The 21,459-nt window shown below is 40.3% G+C and overlaps 1 protein-coding gene across 1 annotated transcript in view; it reads right to left on the bottom strand.

The window, feature by feature from the left end:
• LOC109870781 (collagen alpha-2(VI) chain) overlaps positions 1-21,459 on the bottom strand; it is a 34,434-nt gene that overhangs the window by 6,146 nt on the left and 6,829 nt on the right. The window contains exons 3-27 of the mRNA XM_031805908.1: positions 20,303-20,590; positions 19,649-19,812; positions 19,432-19,549; positions 18,961-19,046; positions 18,621-18,641; positions 18,417-18,482; positions 18,237-18,290; positions 18,054-18,098; positions 17,938-17,964; positions 17,795-17,821; positions 17,619-17,663; positions 17,107-17,160; positions 16,711-16,773; positions 16,429-16,491; positions 16,199-16,252; positions 14,088-14,123; positions 13,917-13,979; positions 13,405-13,467; positions 13,075-13,137; positions 9,600-9,662; positions 6,367-6,417; positions 6,171-6,269; positions 3,591-3,653; positions 3,248-3,283; positions 565-610 (exon numbers count right to left, since the gene is read on the bottom strand). Coding sequence (XP_031661768.1) covers positions 565-610; positions 3,248-3,283; positions 3,591-3,653; positions 6,171-6,269; positions 6,367-6,417; positions 9,600-9,662; positions 13,075-13,137; positions 13,405-13,467; positions 13,917-13,979; positions 14,088-14,123; positions 16,199-16,252; positions 16,429-16,491; positions 16,711-16,773; positions 17,107-17,160; positions 17,619-17,663; positions 17,795-17,821; positions 17,938-17,964; positions 18,054-18,098; positions 18,237-18,290; positions 18,417-18,482; positions 18,621-18,641; positions 18,961-19,046; positions 19,432-19,549; positions 19,649-19,812; positions 20,303-20,590 — 1,758 coding nt within the window. The remainder of the gene's footprint in view (positions 1-564; positions 611-3,247; positions 3,284-3,590; positions 3,654-6,170; positions 6,270-6,366; positions 6,418-9,599; positions 9,663-13,074; positions 13,138-13,404; positions 13,468-13,916; positions 13,980-14,087; positions 14,124-16,198; positions 16,253-16,428; positions 16,492-16,710; positions 16,774-17,106; positions 17,161-17,618; positions 17,664-17,794; positions 17,822-17,937; positions 17,965-18,053; positions 18,099-18,236; positions 18,291-18,416; positions 18,483-18,620; positions 18,642-18,960; positions 19,047-19,431; positions 19,550-19,648; positions 19,813-20,302; positions 20,591-21,459) is intronic.

Genomic DNA, 21,459 nt, shown 5'->3' with positions numbered 1-21,459 from the left:
GTCATCATCACTTACCACATAACATCACAGTCCTAAGTCATCATCACTTACCACAACAACCACATGACATCACAGTCCTAAGTCATCATCACTTACCACATGACATCACAGTCCTAAATCATCCTCACTTACCACATGACATCACAGTCCTAAGTCATCATCACTTACCACATGACATCACAGTCCTAAGTCATCATCACTTACCACATGACATCACAGTCCTAAGTCATCATCACTTACCACAACAACCACATGACATCACAGTCCTAAGTCATCATCACTTACCACAACAACCACATGACATCACAGTCCTAAGTCATCATCACTTACCACATGACATCACTGTCCTAGATCATCATCCCTTACTACATGACATCACAGTCCTAAATCATCATCACTTACCACATGACATCACAGTCCTAAGTCATCATCACTTACCACAACAACCACATGTCATCACAGTCCTAAGTCATCATCACTTAGCACAACAACCACATGACATCACAGTCCTAAGTCATCATCACTTACCACATGACATCACAGTCCTAAGTCATCATCACTTACCACAACAACCACATGTCTCTCTGATGTAGCTCATAACATCACAGTCCTAAATCAAAGCAGATCAGTATTATAAACAAACACAAACAGACACAACAGGAACAGGAACAGGTCAGTAGTATTATTATGCATGAGAGCACCAGCTGTTCCGGACGACTGTGTGATCACGCTCTCCGCAGCCGATGTGAGTAAGACCTCAGACAGGTCAACATTCACAAGGCCGCAGGGCCAGACGGATTACCAGGATGTGTACTCCGAGCATTCACTGACCAACTGGCAAGTGTCTTCACTGATATGTTATTTACTGCTGCTCTTTAAAGATTTGTTATTCTTATCTCTTACTTTTTTTTGGGGGGGGGGGGGGGGGGGGGGGGGGGGTGTCTTAAAACTGCATTGTTGGTGAGAGCTTGTAAATTAGCATTTCACTGTAAGGTCTACACCTGTTGTAATCGGCGCATGTAACAAATAAACTTTGATTTGATTAATCAGATATGACACTATAGGATCAGTTCAGTAGTATTATTGATCTGTAGTATTATTGATCAGTAGTATTATTGATCAGATATGACACCATAGGATCAGATCGATAGTATTATTGATCAGTAGTATTATTGATCAGATATGCCACTATAGAATCAGATCAGTAGTATTATTGATCAGTAGTATTATTGATCAGATATGACACTATAGGATCAGATCAGTAGTATTATTGATCAGTAGTAGTATCGATCAGATATGCCACTATAGGATCAGATCAGTAGTATCATTTATCAGTAGTATTATTGATCAGATATGCCACTATAGGATCAGATCAGTAGTATTATTGATCAGTAGTATTATTGATCAGTAGTATTATTCATCAGATATGCCACTATAGGATCAGATCAGTAGTATCATTTATCAGTAGTATTATTGATCAGATATGCCACTATAGGATCAGATCAGTAGTATTATTGATCAGTAGTATTATTGATCAGTAGTATTATTCATCAGATATGACACTATAGGATCAGATCAGTAGTATTATTCATCAGTAGTATTATTGATCATTAGTATTATTGATCAGATATGACACCATAGGATCAGATCAGTAGTTTTATCGATCAGTAGTATTATTGATCAGATATGCCACTATAGGATCAGATCAGTAGTATTATTGATCAGTAGTATTATTGATCAGTAGTATTATAGATCAGTAGCATTATTGATCAGAACAGTAGTTTTATTGATCAGTAGTATTATTGATCAGTAGTGTTAAACTGGTATGACACTATAGGATCAGATCAGTAGTATTATTGATCAGTAGTATTATTGATCAGATATGCCACTATAGGATCAGATCAGTAGTATTATTGATCAGTGGTATTATTGATCGGTAGTATTATTGATCTGTAGTATTATTGATCAGATATGCCACTATAGGATCAGATCAGTAGTATTATTGATAAGTAGTATTGTTGATCAGTAGTATTATTCATCAGATATGCCACTATAGGATCAGATCAGTAGTATTATTGATCAGATATGCCACTATAGGATCAGATCAGTAGTATTATTGATCAGTAGTATTATTGATCGGTAGTGTTAAACAGGTATGACACTATAGGATCAGATCAGTAGTATTATTGATCAGTAGTATTATTGATCAGATATGCCACTATAGGATCAGATCAGTAGTATTATTGATCAGTAGTATTATTGATCAGTAGTGTTAAACAGGTATGACACTATAGGATCAGATCAGTAGTATTATTGATCAGTAGTATTATTGATCAGATATGCCACTATAGGATCAGATCAGTATTATTATTGATCAGTAGTATGTGGAAGGACCACCAGAGGGCAGGCTGGGCTCATGGATAGTAGCCCAACAAGGCATGGGAGACAAGGTAACCAGAGGCAATTAAGCACAGCTGACGGTACTAATGACATACTCTCCTTCCCCTATAAGAGAGAGAATGGAACCAGCAGAGAGGGGGGGGAAACTATCTCTGGAAGATGGCCACCGAGAGAGAGGAGCTATCCAGGAAGAACCACTAAGACGGTGACAATCCCGTGACTTTTTGTTGTAGTTTAAAGATAATCCTATTGTGTTCCTGTTTCATCTGGAGAAGAAGATGTATGTTTATTCCTTAGAAGATTTTCATTGATTATGTTGGAGTGTTTGTGTTGACCAAATGCCCTCAATAGAGAACTGTGTTCAATCAAGAAAACCTACTCCTGACTCGTTTATTCCACCTTCCCGCTTTAGAGTGACGCCCAATTACTTGGTCCGCTCACAAGTATTATTGATCAGATATGCCACAATAGGATCAGATCAGTAGTATTATTGATCAGTAGTATTATTGATCAGTAGTATTATTCATCAAATATGACACTATAGGATCAGATCAGTAGTATTATTAATCGGTAGTATTATTGATCAGTAGTGTTAAACAGGTATGACACTATAGGATCAGATCAGTAGTATTATTGATCAGTAGTGTTATTGATCAGATATGCCACTATAGGATCAGATCAGTAGTATTATTGATCAGTAGTATTATTCATCGGATATGACACTATAGGATCAGATCAGTAGCATTATTGATCAGTAGTATTATTCATCGGATATGACACGATAGGAACAGATTGAATGTCTTCATATCATGATGTTTTTAATATAAAGTTTATACAGTTGACTTACAGAAAGGCCAGGGTCTCCCTCTGGTCCAGGATTACCCTGTAAGAAAAATGTACCGATCGGTAAACAGACATTGGGGCGGCAGGTAGCTTAGTGTTGGGCCAGTAACCGAAAAGTAGCTTGATCGAATCCCTGAACTTACAAGGTAAAAATCTGTCGTTCTGCCCCTGAACAAGGCAGTAACCCACTGTTCCTAGGCCGTCATCGTAAATAAGAATTAGTTCTTAACTGACTTGCCTAGTTAAATAAAGGATAAATAAAAATGAAGTAAAATGTTCTTCTGCTGTCTGATCAGAGTCAGAGTAACACAGGCAGCCAGTGATGTGTCCTGTGGTAGTATACTTACAGGAGCTCCAGGGCCTCCTCTGGATCCTCTCCTCCCATTCACTCCCTGTTGACCTGGATGTCCCTGGACAACAATAACACAAAGACAGGTTCTTCAGTGAGCCCAAACACATGTTACTCAGCTGGGTTAGCTCACCACTTCTCAAGAATAGAACACAAACATGTTCTTTAGAGCACTGATTCCTTCCTTCCAGAATGCTCTAAGGTTAGCAGCTGCCAAGGTAACCCTGGACTTCACCTCTTTAGAGCACTGATTCCTTCCTTCTAGAATGCTCTAAGGTTAGCAGCTGCCAAGGTAACCCTGGACTTCACCTCTTAAAGATGCACTCTGGGATCTTAAGCACAACATTCCTAACATATTGCACAAATTGGATGACGTAGTATTTATTAAGGATCCTCATTAGCTCTTCCTCCAAACAAATGAATTGAATCAAGTCAAACAGTACATGTAACATTATTACATTAGTACATATCTTTAAATACGATGTTTATAATACCACCATTCTGTCTGTGTCGAGTTTGTGTGTTAGCGTGTGTGTCTGTGCCTGTTTGTGTCTCTTCACAGTCCCCGCTGTTCCATCAGGTTCCATCAGGTGTATTTTTACCTATTTTTTAAAATCTGATTCTACTGCTTCCATCAGTTACCTGATGTGGAATAGAGTTCCATGTAGTCATGGTTCTATGTAGTACTGTGTGCCTCCCAGAGTCTGTTCTGGACTTGGGGACTGTGAAGAGACCTCTGGTGGCATGTCTTGTGGGGTATGCATGGGTGTCTGAGCTGTGTGCTAGTAATTTAGACAGACAGCTCTGTGTATTCAACATGCCAATACCTCTCATAAATACAAGTAGTGATGAAGTCAATCTCTCCTCCACTTTGAGCCAGGAGAGATTGACATGCATAGTATTAATATTAGCTCTCTGTGTACATCTAAGGGCCGGCTGTGCTGCCCTGTTCTGAACCAACTGGAATTTTCCTAAGTCCCTTTTTGTGTTACCTGACCACACGATTGAACAGTAGTCCAGGTGTGACAATACTAGGGCCTGTAGAACCTGCCTTGTTGATAATGTTGTTAAGAAGGTAGAAACTACGACCTGTAGGACCTGCCTTGTTGATAATGTTGTTAAGAAGGTAGAAACTTGGACCTGTAGCCTGTAGGACCTGCCTTGTTGATAATGTTGTTAAGAAGGTAGAAACTACGACCTGTAGGACCTGCCTTGTTGATAATGTTGTTAAGATGGTAGAAACTAGGACCTGTAGGACCTGCCTTGTTGATAGTGTTGTTAAGAAGGTAGAAACTAGGGCCTGTAGGACCTGCCTTGTTGATAATGTTGTTAAGAAGGTAGAAACTAGGGCCTGTAGGACCTGCCTTGATGATAATGTTGTTAAGAAGGTAGAAACTAGGGCCTGTAGGACCTGCCTTGTTGATAGTGCTGTTAAGAAGGTAGAAACTAGGGCCTGTAGGACCTGCCTTGTTGATAGTGCTGTTAAGAAGGTAGAAACTAGGACCTGTAGGACCTGCATTGTTGATAATGTTGTTAAGAAGGTAGAAACTAGGGCCTGTAGGACCTGCCTTGTTGATAATGTTGTTAAGAAGGTAGAAACTACGACCTGTAGGACCTGCCTTGTTGATAATGTTGTTAAGAAGGTAGAAACTACGACCTGTAGGACCTGCCTTGATGATAATGTTGTTAAGATGGTAGAAACTAGGGCCTGTAGGACCTGCCTTGTTGATAGTGCTGTTAAGAAGGTAGAAACTAGGACCTGTAGGACCTGCCTTGTTGATAGTGCTGTTAAGAAGGTAGAAACTGGGACCTGTAGGACCTGCCTTGTTGATAGTGCTGTTAAGAAGGTAGAAACTTGGACTTGTAGGACCTGCCTTGTTGATAATGTTGTTAAGAAGGTAGAAACTAGGACCTGTAGGACCTGTCTTGTTGATAGTGCTGTTAAGAAGGTAGAAACTAGGACCTGCCTTGTTGATAGTGCTGTTAAGAAGGTAGAAACTAGAGCCTGTAGGACCTGCCTTGTTGATAATGTTGTTAAGAAGGTAGAAACTAGGGCCTGTATGACCTGCCTTGTTGATAATGTTGTTAAGAAGGTAGAAACTAGGGCCCGTAGGACCTGCCTTGTTGATAATGTTGTTAAGAATGCAGAGCAGCATTTTATTATAGACCGACAATATGTTTTGACCATGACAGTTTACAATCCAGGGTTACTCCAAGCAGTTTACTCTCCTCAACTTGCTCAATTTCTAAATTATTTATTACAAGATTTAGTTGAGGTTTGGTGTTTAGTGAATGATTTCACTAAATTAGGACTAACTTATTTCTTGGCACCCATTCTGAAACTGACTGCAGATCTTTGTTAAGTGTCGCAGTCATTTCACTTGCTGTGGTAGCTGACATGTGTAGTGTTGAGTCCACAGCATACATAGACATCTTCAGAACACTGACTCAGTTCTCAAGAATATTTATCTCAGGCTTGGCAACTACCAAAGCAAATCCTAGGCTAACCATCCACATTAATGAATACAAACTAATCCAAGTGTACATTCAGCTGTTCATGACAGCAGCTGGAGCTTACCGGTTCACCGTTTGGACCTTTCATCCCAGCTTCTCCTTTGTCACCACAATTCCCTCTGCTTCCCCAAGGGCCTGGACGTCCATTGTCCCCTGTAGCTCCCTGACAGACAGACAAACAGACAGAACAGCATCACAGTACAACAGTATTGTGAACTCTTGAGCTGACGACATTCATCTTGTCAAATGTCAAACGGTACCGTTTCGCCTCTTAGTCCCGGATAGTTGAACCCATCTCTTCCTTTGTCACCCTAAAACACAGAAGAAGATTAACTACAGTACACTGTGGGAAGTGTCCACTAACTACAGTACACTGTGGGAAGTGTCCACTAACTACATTACACTGTGGGAAGTGTCTACTAACTACATTACTCTGTGGGAAGTGTCCACCAACTACATTACTCTGTGGGAAGTGTCCACTAACTACATTACTCTGTGGGAAGTGTCTACTAACCACATTACTCTGTGGGAAGTGTCCACTAACTACATTACTCTGTGGGAAGTGTCTACTAACTACAGTACACTGTGGGAAGTGTCCACTAACTACATTACTCTGTGGGAAGTATCCACTAACTACATTACTCTGTGGGAAGTGTCCACTAACTACATTACACTGTGGGAAGTGTCCAATAACTACAGTACACTGTGGGAAGTGTCCACTAACTACAGTACACTGTGGGAAGTGTCCACTAACTACAGTACACTGTGGGAAGTGTCCACTAACTACATTACACTGTGGGAAGTGTCCACTAACTACATTACTCTGTGGGAAGTGTCCACTAACTACAGTACACTGTGGGAAGTGTCCACTAACTACAGTACACTGTGGGAAGTGTGTCCACTTTACTGACCAATAGTCCTTCCCTCTTTCAAGATTTATATAAGAAATAACTCAACCCCAGCTTTGGTCCAGGATCTATAATATAACCCAACCCTACCTTTGGTCCATGATCTATAATATAACCCAACCCTACCTTTGGTCCATGATCTATAATATAACCCAACACTACCTTTGGTCCACGATCTGTATAACTCAACCCCACCTTTGGTCCAGGATCTATAATATAACCCAACCCCAGCTTTGGTCCAGGATCTATAATATAACCCAATCCTACCTTTGGTCCATGATCTATAATATAACCCAACCCTACCTTTGGTCCATGATCTATAATATAACCCAACCCTACCTTTGGTCCAGGATCTATAATATAACCCAACACTACCTTTGGTCCATGATCTATAATATAACCCAACCCTACCTTTGGTCCATGATCTATAATATAACCCAACACTACCTTTGGTCCAGGATCTATAATATAACCCAACCCCACCTTTGGTCCAGGATCTATATAACTCAACCCCACCTTTGGTCCAGGATCTATAATATAACCCAACACTACCTTTGGTCCATGATCTATAATATAACCCAACACTACCTTTGGTCCATGATCTATAATATAACCCAACACTACCTTTGGTCCAGGATCTATATAACTCAACCCCACCTTTGGTCCATGATCTATAATATAACCCAACACTACCTTTGGTCCATGATCTATAATATAACCCAACACTACCTTTGGTCCAGGATCTATATAACTCAACCCCACCTTTGGTCCAGGATCTATAATATAACCCAACACTACCTTTGGTCCAGGATCTATAATATAATCCAACCCTACCTTTGGTCCAGGATCTATAATATAACCCAACCCTACCTTTGGTCCAGGATCTATAATATAACCCAACACTACCTTTGGTCCATGATCTATAATATAATCCAACCCTACCTTTGGTCCAGGATCTATAATATAACCCAACCCCACCTTTGGTCCATGATCTATAATATAACCCAACCCTACCTTTGGTCCAGGATCTATAATATAACCCAACCCCACCTTTGGTCCATGATCTATAATATAATCCAACCCTACCTTTGGTCCAGGATCTATAATATAACTCAACCCCACCTTTGGTCCAGGATCTATAATATAACCCAACCCCACCTTTGGTCCAGGATCTATATTATAACCCAACCCCACCTTTGGTCCAGGATCTATAATATAACCCAACCCCACCTTTGGTCCATGATCTATAATATAACTCAATCCTACCTTTGGTCCAGGATCTATAATATAACCCAACCCCACCTTTGGTCCATGATCTATAATATAATCCAACCCTACCTTTGGTCCAGGATCTATAATATAACCCAACACTACCTTTGGTCCATGATCTATAATATAACTCAACCCCACCTTTGGTCCAGGATCTATAATATAACCCAACCCCACCTTTGGTCCATGATCTATAATATAACCCAACACTACCTTTGGTCCATGATCTATAATATAACCCAACACTACCTTTGGTCCAGGATCTATATAACTCAACCCCACCTTTGGTCCATGATCTATAATATAACCCAACACTACCTTTGGTCCATGATCTATAATATAACCCAACACTACCTTTGGTCCAGGATCTATATAACTCAACCCCACCTTTGGTCCAGGATCTATAATATAACCCAACACTACCTTTGGTCCAGGATCTATAATATAATCCAACCCTACCTTTGGTCCAGGATCTATAATATAACCCAACCCTACCTTTGGTCCAGGATCTATAATATAACCCAACACTACCTTTGGTCCATGATCTATAATATAATCCAACCCTACCTTTGGTCCAGGATCTATAATATAACCCAACCCCACCTTTGGTCCATGATCTATAATATAACCCAACCCTACCTTTGGTCCAGGATCTATAATATAACCCAACCCCACCTTTGGTCCATGATCTATAATATAATCCAACCCTACCTTTGGTCCAGGATCTATAGTATAACCCAACACCACCTTTGGTCCAGGATCTATAATATAACCCAACACCACCTTTGGTCCAGGATCTATAATATAACCCAACCCCACCTTTGGTCCATGATCTATAATATAACTCAACCTACCTTTGGTCCATGATCTATAATATAATCCAACCCTACCTTTGGTCCAGGATCTATAATATAACTCAACCCCACCTTTGGTCCAGGATCTATAATATAACCCAACCCCACCTTTGGTCCAGGATCTATATTATAACCCAACCCCACCTTTGGTCCAGGATCTATAATATAACCCAACCCCACCTTTGGTCCATGATCTATAATATAACTCAATCCTACCTTTGGTCCAGGATCTATAATATAACCCAACCCCACCTTTGGTCCATGATCTATAATATAATCCAACCCTACCTTTGGTCCAGGATCTATAATATAACCCAACACTACCTTTGGTCCATGATCTATAATATAACTCAACCCCACCTTTGGTCCAGGATCTATAATATAACCCAACCCCACCTTTGGTCCAGGATCTATATAACTCAACCCCACCTTTGGTCCAGGATCTATATAACTCAACCCCACCTTTGGTCCACGATCTCCATGGGGTCCAATCTGTCCAGGATCACCAGGCTCTCCAGCAGTTCCCTGTAACACAGAGATGCCATACGGAATGCTATATGCATAAAGAATTCAAATAAAGAAAAATATTATATACCCACATGGCAGTCATAGTCACTGAAATACATAGGTATAGACTACCGTCAATAAATAAACAATTCCCGAAATGTAGATGTATTTATTTAACCTTTTACTTAGACAAGAAGACTGTCGCAGTATGCTCAAAATGTAGACATGGCAACATGTATTCTGACTAAACAAAAGGTACAAAACAGGAGGATATCATAGAATAGAGTAGAGTGGTAGAAGTAGACCAGTAGTAGCAGAAGTAGGATAGTAGTACTAGTAGTAGTAGTAGAAGTAGGATAGTAGTAGTAGTAGTAGAAGTAGTAGTAGTAGTAGTAGAAGTAGTAGTAGAAGTAGTAGAAGTAGACAAGTAGTAGTAGAAGTAGGATAGTAGTACTACTAGTAGTAGAAGTAGACTAGCAGACTAGTAGTAGAAGTAAACAAGTAGTAGTATTAGAAGTAGACTAGTACTAGTAGTAGTAGTAGAAGTAGGATAGTAGTAGTAGTAGTAGAAGTAGTAGTAGTAGATGTAGACTAGTAGTAGAAGTAGGATAGTAGTAGTAGTAGTAGTAGAAGTAGGATAGTAGTAGTAGTAGAAGTAGGGTTGTAGTAGTAGAAGTAGTAGTAGTAGAAGTAGGATAGTAGTAGAAGTAGGAGAGTAGTAGTAGTAGTAGTAGTAGTAGTAGTAGCAGAAGTAGGATAGTAGTAGTAGTAGAAGTAGGATAGTAGTAGTAGTAGTAGACTAGTCTACCAGTAGTAGTAGAAGTAGACTAGTAGTAGTAGACTAGTAGTAGTAGTAGTAGTAGTAGCAGAAGTAAACAAGTAGTAGTATTAGATGTAGACTAGTAGTAATAGTACTAGTAGTAGTAGAAGTAGGCCAGTAGCAGCAGTAGTTGTAGTAGTAGTAGTAGAAGTAGTAGTAGTAGTACAAGTAGAAGTAGTGGTAGTAGTAGAAGTAGACTAGTAGTAGTAGTAGTAGTAGTAGTAGTAGTAATACTACTAGTAGTAGTAGAAGTAGACTAGTAGTAGTAGAAGAAGTAGTAGTAGTAGAAGTGGTAATAGTAGTAGTAGTAGTAGTAGACCAGTAGTTGTAGTAGTAGTAGTAGTAGACTAGTAGTAGAAGTAGTAGTGGAAGTAGACTAGTAGTAGTAGTAGTAGTAGGAGGAGGAGGAGGAGGAGAACTAGACCAGTAGTAGGACTACTACTAGTAGTAGTAGTAGAAGTAGTAGTAGTAGTGGTAGTAGTAGTAGTAGTAGAAGTAGGAGAGTAGTAGTAGTAGTAGTAGTAGTAGTAGTAGCAGAAGTAGGATAGTAGTAGTAGTAGAAGTAGGATAGTAGTAGTAGTAGTAGACTAGTCTACCAGTAGTAGTAGAAGTAGACTAGTAGTAGTAGACTAGTAGTAGTAGTAGTAGTAGTAGCAGAAGTAAACAAGTAGTAGTATTAGATGTAGACTAGTAGTAATAGTACTAGTAGTAGTAGAAGTAGGCCAGTAGCAGCAGTAGTTGTAGTAGTAGTAGTAGAAGTAGTAGTAGTAGTACAAGTAGAAGTAGTGGTAGTAGTAGAAGTAGACTAGTAGTAGTAGTAGTAGTAGTAGTAGTAGTAATACTACTAGTAGTAGTAGAAGTAGACTAGTAGTAGTAGAAGAAGTAGTAGTAGTAGAAGTGGTAATAGTAGTAGTAGTAGTAGTAGACCAGTAGTTGTAGTAGTAGTAGTAGTAGACTAGTAGTAGAAGTAGTAGTGGAAGTAGACTAGTAGTAGTAGTAGTAGTAGGAGGAGGAGGAGGAGGAGAACTAGACCAGTAGTAGGACTACTACTAGTAGTAGTAGTAGAAGTAGTAGTAGTAGTGGTAGTAGTAGTAGTAGTAGAAGTAGTGGTAGTAGTAGTAGTAGTAGAAGTAGACTAGTAGTAGTAGTAGTAGTGGTAGTAGTAGTAGTAGTAGTAGTAGTAGTAGTAGTAGTAGTAGTAGTAGTGGTAGTAGACTAGTAGTAGTAGTAGTAGTAGTAATAGACTAGTAGTAGTAGTAGTAGTAGTAGACTAGTAGTATTAGACTAGTAGTAGTAGTAGTAGTAGTAGAGAGTAAACAAGTAGTAGTATTAGAAGTAGACTAGTAGTAGTAGTAGGAGTAGAAGTAGACTAGCAGACTAGTAGTAGTAGACTAGTAGTAGTAGTAGTAGTAGTTGTAGTAGTAGTAGTAGTAGTAGTAGTAGTAGTAGTAGTAGTAGTAGTAGTAGAAGTAAACAAGTAGTAGCATTAGAAGTAGACTAGTAGTAGTAGAAGTATGCCAGTAGTAGTAGTAGTAGTAGTAGTAGTAGTAGTACTAGTAGTAGTAGTAGAAGTAGTCATAGAAGAAGTAGTAGTAGAAGTGGTAATAGTAGTAGTAGTAGTAGTAGTAGAAGTAGACTAGTAGTAGTAGTAGTAGTGGTAGTGATAGTAGTAGTAGACTAATAGTAGTAGTAGTAGTAGTAGTAGTAGTAATAGACTAGTAGTAGTAGTAGTAGTAGTAGACTAGTAGTAGTAGTAGTAGTAGAAGTAAACAAGTAGTAGTATTAGAAGTAGACTAGTAGTCGTAGTACTAGTAGTAGTAGAATAAGTAGTAGTAGTAGTAGTAGAAGTAGTATTAGTAGTACAAGTAGAAGTAGTGGTAGCAGTAGCTAGAGTAGTAGTAGAAGTAGTAGTAACAGTAGTAGCAGAGTAGTAGTTTCGTAGCAGTAGCAATAGAAGTAGCAGTAGCAGATTAGTAGTTTAGTAGTGACAATACAACAACATTAGTAGTAGCAGTATAGTATAAGCAGTAGCAGATTAGTAGTTTATTAAATTAGCAGATTAGCAGTTTATTAGATTATTAGATTAGTAGATTAGCAGATTAATAGTTTATTAGATTAGCAAATTAGTAGATTTGCAGTTTATTAGATTAGCAGATTAGTGGATTAGCAGATTAGCAGATAAAAAGATTATCAGATTAGTAGTTTATTAGATTATCAGATTAGTAGATTATCAGATTAGTAGATTACTAGTTTATTAGATTAGTAGATTATTAGATTAGCAGATTAGTAGATTAGCAGATTAGTAGATTGGTAGTTTATTAGATTAGCAGATTATTAGTTTATTAGATTAGCATATTAGTAGTTTAGTAGATTTGCAGATTGGTAGATTAGTAGTTTATTAGATTAGCAGATTAGTAGTTTATTAGATTAGCAGGTTCGTAGATTAGCAGATTAGTAGTGTTTTAGATTAGCAGATTAGTAGATTAGTGTTTTATTAGATTAGCAGATTAGTAGATTATTAGATTAGCAGTGACAATATATTAACAATAGTAGAGTAGGAGTCGTAGAGTAGTATTTCTAGTAGAAGCATTAGTAATAGTAGCAACATACGATCTGTCCATCTGGCCCATTATCTCCTTGATGTCCTCTTGGACCGGGCAGCCCTGGACCTCCCTAAACAAACAGAGGGAGGACACACACACACACACACACACACACACACACACACACACACACACACACACACACACACACACACACACACACACACACACACACACACACACACAATGTTCTATGAAAGAAGGAGTGTACTGTATCTTAGTGGAGAAACTCCCCATGTTGTCTGTTTCCCTGAGAGTTACTGCTGAATCATGTACCCAGAATGCAATGCAAAATTCTCCTCTGCTCCCCCACCATTAAAGAGGAAGCTTCTCTGACCTTGGATCCTTTGGGGCCGAGATCCCCATGAAGACCTGGCTTCCCCTGTAGACCATTTTCACCCTGGGAATGACAGAATACATGTTAGCCTTTGTTTGACCTCAATATTCATGGTCAAATATTTACACAAACAGACATCATATTTTCAGTCAGCCATTGTTCTTCTTATGGGCAGTTTGCCTGGAATGTGTCTGAATGCAGCAGGAACTGAAACAGATGGTATTTCATCTATTGGTATTACAGCATGTACACAATTGGAAATGAAGGTTCCCATGGGAAAAGCCTTTTTAAGAACCCTTTTGGGTTCCATGTAGACATTTAGAAGCCTCTGCGGAAAGGGTTCTACTTCTTCAAAGGGTTCTCCCACAGGAACAGCCAATGAAAGCTATAGGATGTAGGTGGAAGAAACATTTCTAAGACTGTAGCATAACATTCCTATGTAGTATCTACTGTATCACACAACCACCCTCTGTAGGCATAGCAGAAGCTTAGAGGTGTGAACGGTGACGGACCATGCCTCCTTTAGGTCCGCCTGGTCCGTTAAGTCCCTTAAGTCCAGGGTCTCCTGGTCTCCCCTAACGACAGACATATAAACAATAATTATTGTTTAACAAAGGTCATCCCTTCGCATTTAATATTTAACTTATCATTTCAGAATGTATCACTTAGCCAAGTTTGCGTACTGGTTGGCTTTTTAGTCCCGGTTCACCGTTGAGTCCCTGAAAGAATTAGGAATCAGTTAGTTTAGAATGAAGAAATACAGCACTACTGAACTACTGAACTACAGCACTACTGAACTACAGCACTACTGAACTACAGCATTACTGAACTACAGCACTACTGAACTACTGAACTAGAGCACTACTGAACTACAGCACTACTGAACTACAGCATTACTGAACTACAGCACTACTGAACTACTGAACTAGAGCACTACTGAACTATAGCACTACTGAACTACTGAACTACAGCACTACTGAACTACAGCACCACTGAACTACTGAACTACAGCACTACTGAACTACAGCACTAGTGAACTACTGAACTACTGAACTACAGCACTACTGAACTACAGCACTACTGAGCTACAGCACTACTGAACTACAGCACTACTGAACTACAGCACTACTGAACTATTGAACTACTGAACTACAGCACTACAGCACTACTGAACTACAGCTCTACTGAACTACAGCACTACTGAACACCAGCACTACTGAACTACAGCTCTACTGAACTACTGAACTACAGCAGAACTGAACACCAGCACTACTGAACTACTGAACTACAGCACTACTGAACACCAGCACTACTGAACTACTGAACTACAGCACGACTGAACTACAGCACTAATGAACTACAGCACTACTGAACTACAGCACTACTGAACTACAGCACTACTGAACTACTGAACTACAACACTACTGAACTACTAAACTACAGCACTACTGAACTACTGAACTACAGCTCTACTGAACTACCGAACTACAGCACTACTGAACTACAGCACTACTGAACTATAGCACTACAGCACTACTGAACTACAGCATTACTGAAATACAGCATTACTGAACTACAGCACGACTGAACTACAGCACTACTGAACTACAGCACTACTGAACTACAGCACTACTGAACTACTGAACTACAGCCCTACTGAACTACAGCACTACTGAACTACAGCACTACTGAACTACTGAACTACAGCACTACTGAACTACAGCACCAATGAACTACTGAACTACAGCACTACTGAACTACTGAACTACAGCACTACTGAACTACTGAACTACAGCACTACTGAACTACAGCACTACTGAACTACAGCACTAGTGAACTACTGAACTACAGCACTACTGAACTACTGAACTACTGAACTACAGAACTACTGAACTACAGCACTACTGAACTACTGAACTACTGAACTACTGAACTACAGCACTACTGAACTACAGCACTACTGAACTATAGCACTACAGCACTACTGAACTACAGCATTACTGAAATACAGCATTACTGAACTACAGCACGACTGAACTACAGCACTACTGAACTACAGCACTACTGAACTACAGCACTACTGAACTACTGAACTACAGCCCTACTGAACTACAGCACTACTGAACTACAGCACTACTGAACTACTGAACTACAGCACTACTGAACTACAGCACCAATGAACTACTGAACTACAGCACTACTGAACTACTGAACTACAGCACTACTGAACTACTGAACTACAGCACTACTGAACTACAGCACTACTGAACTACAGCACTAGTGAACTACTGAACTACAGCACTACTGAACTACTGAACTACTGAACTACAGAACTACTGAACTACAGCACTACTGAACTACTGAACTACTGAACTACTGAACTACAGCACTACTGAACTACAGCACTACTGAACTACAGCACTACAGCACTACTGAACTACAACACTAGTGAACTACTGAACTACAGCACTACTGAACTACTGAACTACTGAACTACAGCACTACTGAACTACAGCACTACAGCACTACTGAACACCAGCACTACTGAACTACAGCACTACTGAACTACAGCTCTACTGAACTACAGTACTACTAAACTACAGCACTACTGAACTACTGAACTACAGCACTACTGAACTACAGCACTACTGAACTACAGCACTACTGAACTATAGCACTACAGCACTACTGAACTACAGCACTACTGAACTACAGTACTACTGAACCAATGAACTACTGAACTCAATTACAGAACGGTTAATGACAAGGATAGCCAGGTCTATAAGTCACTCACTGGTATTCCCTTCCTTCCTGGTGAGCCTGGAATCCCAGGACTTCCTGGATAACTCTGAAAGGAAGAAGAAAGATTAGATGATTTATCAATGTGATAACAAGTGGCTCTTCATGACATCTTCAGAGAGAGAATCCTTCTTGAGCTGTGATGTCGTTAGCTAGTGCACATTAAATCTGCATGATGTTTCTGTTAGGTCCAGGTAAGAGTGTGTTATGATGTCGTTACTGTACCGGTGGTCCAGCTTCTCCAAGAGGGCCAGTGGGACCTGGCTTTCCGTTATGACCAGGGTCTCCCTAGGAATATCAGCATCACACATTAAACACACTGGTCTGTAAAACACTGTACATAAACTAGGTTTAGTAAACCCACTAGTCTATAAAACACTGTACATAAACTAGGTTTAGTAAACCCAGTGGTCTATAAAACACTGTACATAAAGTCTGGAGTCTGGAGTTTGTGTAGTACAGAAGGTATTGTAGTAGCCTTGACAGACTGAAGGTTCTCTCAGGTACCTTCTCTCCGTTGACACCGGCCAGTCCCATATCACCAGCACTTCCTGGATAACCATCTGGGCCCTTTCAAAAAACATCAGAGACAATTCCTTTTTATCACAACATTTTACTGCATTCATTATTGTGTGTGTGTGTGTGTGTGTGTGTGTGTGTGTGTGTGTGTGTGTGTGTGTGTGTGTGTGTGTGTGTGTGTGTGTGTGTGTGTGTGTGTGTGTGTGTGTGTAGGACAACGTTTTACTGCATTCATTATTGTGTGTGTGTGTGTGTGTGTGTGTGTGTAGGACAACGTTTTACTGCATTCATTATTGTGTGTGTGTGTGTGTGTGTGTGTGTGTGTGTGTGTGTGTGTGTGTGTGTGTGTGTGTGTGTGTGTGTGTAGGACAACGTTTTACTGACCCTTTCTCCTGGATCTCCTTTACAACCATAAGTTCCGATTCGACCAATTTTACCCTGAGAATTAACACAGAAAAGATTCCTATTAGGTTCAACATGATTCAACACTCCTGTATAGACCCAATGGACCTGTAACAGTGTGCCAGGTCAGTGGTCATCTTCATTGAGTTGAAAGCTCAGGGCTCCCCTTGGCTCCTGTTACAGTCTCAGGGCCCCCCTTGGCTCGTGTTTCAGTCTCAGGGCTCCCCTTGGCTCGTGTTTCAGTCTCAGGGCTCCCCTTGGCTCCTGTTTCAGTCTCAGGGCCCCCCTTGGCTCCTGTTTCAGTCTCAGGGCTCCCCTTGGCTCCTGTTTCAGTCTCAGGGCTCCCCTTGGCTCCTGTTTCAGTCTCAGGGCCCCCCTTGGCTCCTGTTTCAGTCTCAGGGCCCCCCTTGGCTCCTGTTACAGTCTCAGGGCTACCCTTGGCTCCTGTTACAGTTCAAGGGAAAGCGTTGCAGCACCTAGTGATGGTCTCTTACCTTCTGCCCATCCGTTCCATTCCTGCCGTGTCCTCCTGACGCTCCCTGGTGATTGAGAGGTCATTCGGAGTGTGTTAACGATGAAAGTAAGCATATCCAGCGAGACATAACTAAAAGGTGTATCTGTACACACACAGAACGTACTGTATACTGTCAGAGTCAATCATGTAGTTTACCTTGGTTCCATCTGATCCAAATTCACCCTGGGGAAAGATGAAATCCATTCATCAAATAATGTTTAAAAACGTTGATAAAAAAAGCATATCTCATGTAAGATTTACACATGATATTTACTAGAATAATGTTTAGTTCTTCTTACCTTTTCACCTTTCAGGCCAATCGCACCCTAAACAGAAGCAAATAGAAGACGGGTTGTTAAAATAGTCAGGATACACTGTAAGGTGAATATCCGTATTGGTTAGAGAGGACACCAACCTTGTGACCTGCGGGACCGATTGCACCTTCAATACCAGAGTCCCCCTGTGGCACAAATAATAACAACACTATCATCTACATTCTGTGGAAGAAAATATGTTATTTCAACAACAATATATATATATATATATAAATGTTTAGGTTCTCTTGTCAGTGTTTCCGTGGTCAGAACGCCCAGTCCACCTGTTTGCCCTTGGTCCCTTTAGCGCCAGCAAGTCCAACTCCTCCTTTCGTTCCCTACAATAAACAGATACTTTAAGATAAACATAAACAACAAACTGTTCATAAAACAAACATGAATAAACACATTTCATTCTTGCAAATATCTCAGATGTTTTACTTATTATTAACAAAGGAGCTCACTTTTAGTCCTCGGTTTCCCTTCAGACCAGGGGGTCCTGGAAGCTCCAGACACTGGAGTTTGGAGCACTGGAATAATGATGGATTAAAAACTTTGTGAACGAAACAACATTTCACAGCAGGAAAATGAAGATCAGTTTGATAGAAAGGCTTAGAAGCGTCACGTTACAGATTCTGACTGCATCCCTGAGAATAACTATTAGTTACCTGCAAATAGGCTTGATATTTCTGTAGAGAAGGACAAACAAAAAGACTTCAATAAAAAATATATTTGGGGGGGGGGGGAACAATGGTACCAAAAATATATCTATACAACTCAAATCTACAATGCTACGTTGACTTAGGTTAAATAAAGTGGGATATCCCCAATTTTCCTACTTATAGACAAAAATCTTATGACTGAAAAATCTTACAATTACAACTCATTTTGAGCTAATTCTGAATTTGCGAATGAATTGCAAATAGTTTGACAGCCCTAGATAAATGGTAATAGAAAATGCTTCGGACATGAATATTCAAAGCTGGATAAAACACAACATATAATCACCATAGCGTTGATAATTTGGTTGATGGATGATGTGACTATTTTCCCAGTGGGGGCGTCACATGGTGGACTGTGACAGGTGTTAAGGTCTGGGTTGAGCACAGTGAAGAAGAGGTAGAAAACAAAAGGACATTTTTCAACATTTATTTAGTTTCAAACACATTGCAGTTCCCATTTTTTGTTCAATGTTTTTGTTTCTATAAATATAATTTCTCTTACTTTTGAACTCTAACAACTATGCTAGTTTAAATCAGACCAACAAACAAAACAAACCAAGACAATGTAAAGGGATACAGCAAGTGATGCAGCCCAAGAGTTAGACGTCCATCATCTCCATAGCTCAAACAATTCCATTATCCACAAAGCAAGTCACATGCTAAAAACCCTGGGCTCCGCCTCTGGACTATAAATACACAGAGTTAGAATCACATGATCTGTCAAGTAACCAATGAAATGACTTGTTAGGTTAAACACCTGTGACATTGACAGCCATGTAGTTGGAACGGTAGACCCCCGCAGGCGAGCTAGCGATCAGCTCCATCCCTGCTTCCTCCACCACCTTGGAGGCAGCTACTGAGAACAGGCTGATGCGCTGGTCAAATCAAATAAACAATCTCAGGAGATGAATGACAGTAACATCACTGATTAAAAGGCTAAAAACAAAACCCTCTCCTGTGTCTGTCCCTCTTACCTGGTCTCTAGCCCGTTCTGCAGACACCTTGATCCCCCCACAGGGGGCGCCAGTCACATGGCCGTCAGTGACCACCACAGCGAAGCGGACAGAGTTGTGTCCCCGGAGGTCGTGGCGCTGCATCTCCTCGGTCATCTTGTCCAGGGCACAGTCAGTGTAGGTACCTCAAATCAAATCAATGTTTATCTGTCATATGCCCAGGATACACAGTACTATACAGATCAATGACATGATGACTGACAGTACAGATCAATGACATGATGACTGACAGACTCTCAACACATTACAGTACAGATCAATGACATGATGACTGACAGTACAGATCAATGACATGATGACTGACAGACTCTCAACACATTACAGTACAGATCAATGACATGATGACTGACAGTACAGATCAATGACATGATGACTGACAGGCTCTCAACACATTACAGTACAGATCAATGACATGATGACTTACAGACTCTCAACACATTACAGTACAGATCAATGACATGATGACTGACAGTACAGATCAATGACATGATGACTGACAGGCTCTCAACACATTACAGTACAGATCAATGACATCCCAGAGTCACATATTCAATGGAAGAAAACAACAGAAGATCCATGAAGAAGAAGCATGCAAATGAGTCTTGGCGATCTTACCTTTACCCAGGTAAGACTTTAACCAGTCAATGCCATCCATTTTCCTGACAAAGTTTTCTCTGCTGGTGATCTCACTGATGAGCTCCTGTGTCTGGGAGAAGTGGAGTCCCCCCAGAAACCAGCTGATTTTCACCTGTCTGTTGTACACCTCCTCCCGGAGCCTCAGGGCAAACTCCCTTGTCCAATCTGCCACCTTCTTCACCAGGCTTCCTGGAGGGGGCTGCTGCAGGGCGATGCTCTCAGAGGAGTCCATCACGAAGTACAAGTCAATGGGACACTCAGTCACTTCTGCAGGAAGACAGAGGACATCATATTATCTGTTTCCCAAATGGCACCCTATTCAATACATAGTGCACTGCTTTTGAAGTACAGATCAATGGGACACTCAGTCACTTATACAGGAAGACAGAGGACATCTACTTCCTGTATATAGCCATGTTATTACCTGGTACTTCCTGTATATAGCCATGTTATTACCTGGTACTTCCTGTATATAGCCATGTTATTACCGGGTACTTCCTGTATATAACCATGTTATTACCTAGTACTTCCTGTATATAGCCATGTTATTACCTGGTTATTCCTGTACATAGCCATGCTATTACCAGGTACTTCCTGTATATAGCCATGTTATTACCAGGTACTTCCTGTATATAGCCATGCTATTACCTGGCACTTCCTGTACATAGCCATGCTATTACCAGGTACTTCCTGTATATAGCCATGTTATTACCAGGTACTTCCTGTATATAGCCATGCTATTACCTGGTACTTCCTGTATATAACCATGTTATTACCTGGTTCTTCCTGTACATAGCCATGCTATTACCAGGTACTTCCTGTATATAGCCATGCTATTACCTGGCACTTCCTGTATATAACCATGTTATTACCTGGTTCTTCCTGTACATAGCCATGCTATTACCAGGTACTTCCTGTATATAGCCATGCTATTACCTGGTACTTCCTGTATATAACCATGTTATTACCTGGTTCTTCCTGTACATAGCCATGCTATTACCAGGTACTTCCTGTATATAGCCATGCTATTACCTGGTACTTCCTGTATATAACCATGTTATTACCTGGTTCTTCCTGTACATAGCCATGTTGTAATTTTTACTCTAATTGTTTATTTAAATTCTATGTGGTTTTAT

Source organism: Oncorhynchus kisutch, linkage group LG26 (genome assembly GCF_002021735.2).
Source record: "Oncorhynchus kisutch isolate 150728-3 linkage group LG26, Okis_V2, whole genome shotgun sequence".
NCBI classification, from domain to species: Eukaryota; Metazoa; Chordata; class Actinopteri; order Salmoniformes; family Salmonidae; genus Oncorhynchus; species Oncorhynchus kisutch.
The sequence above is the reverse complement of the archived record's forward strand: the minus strand, read 5'-3'. Positions and strand labels throughout refer to the sequence as shown.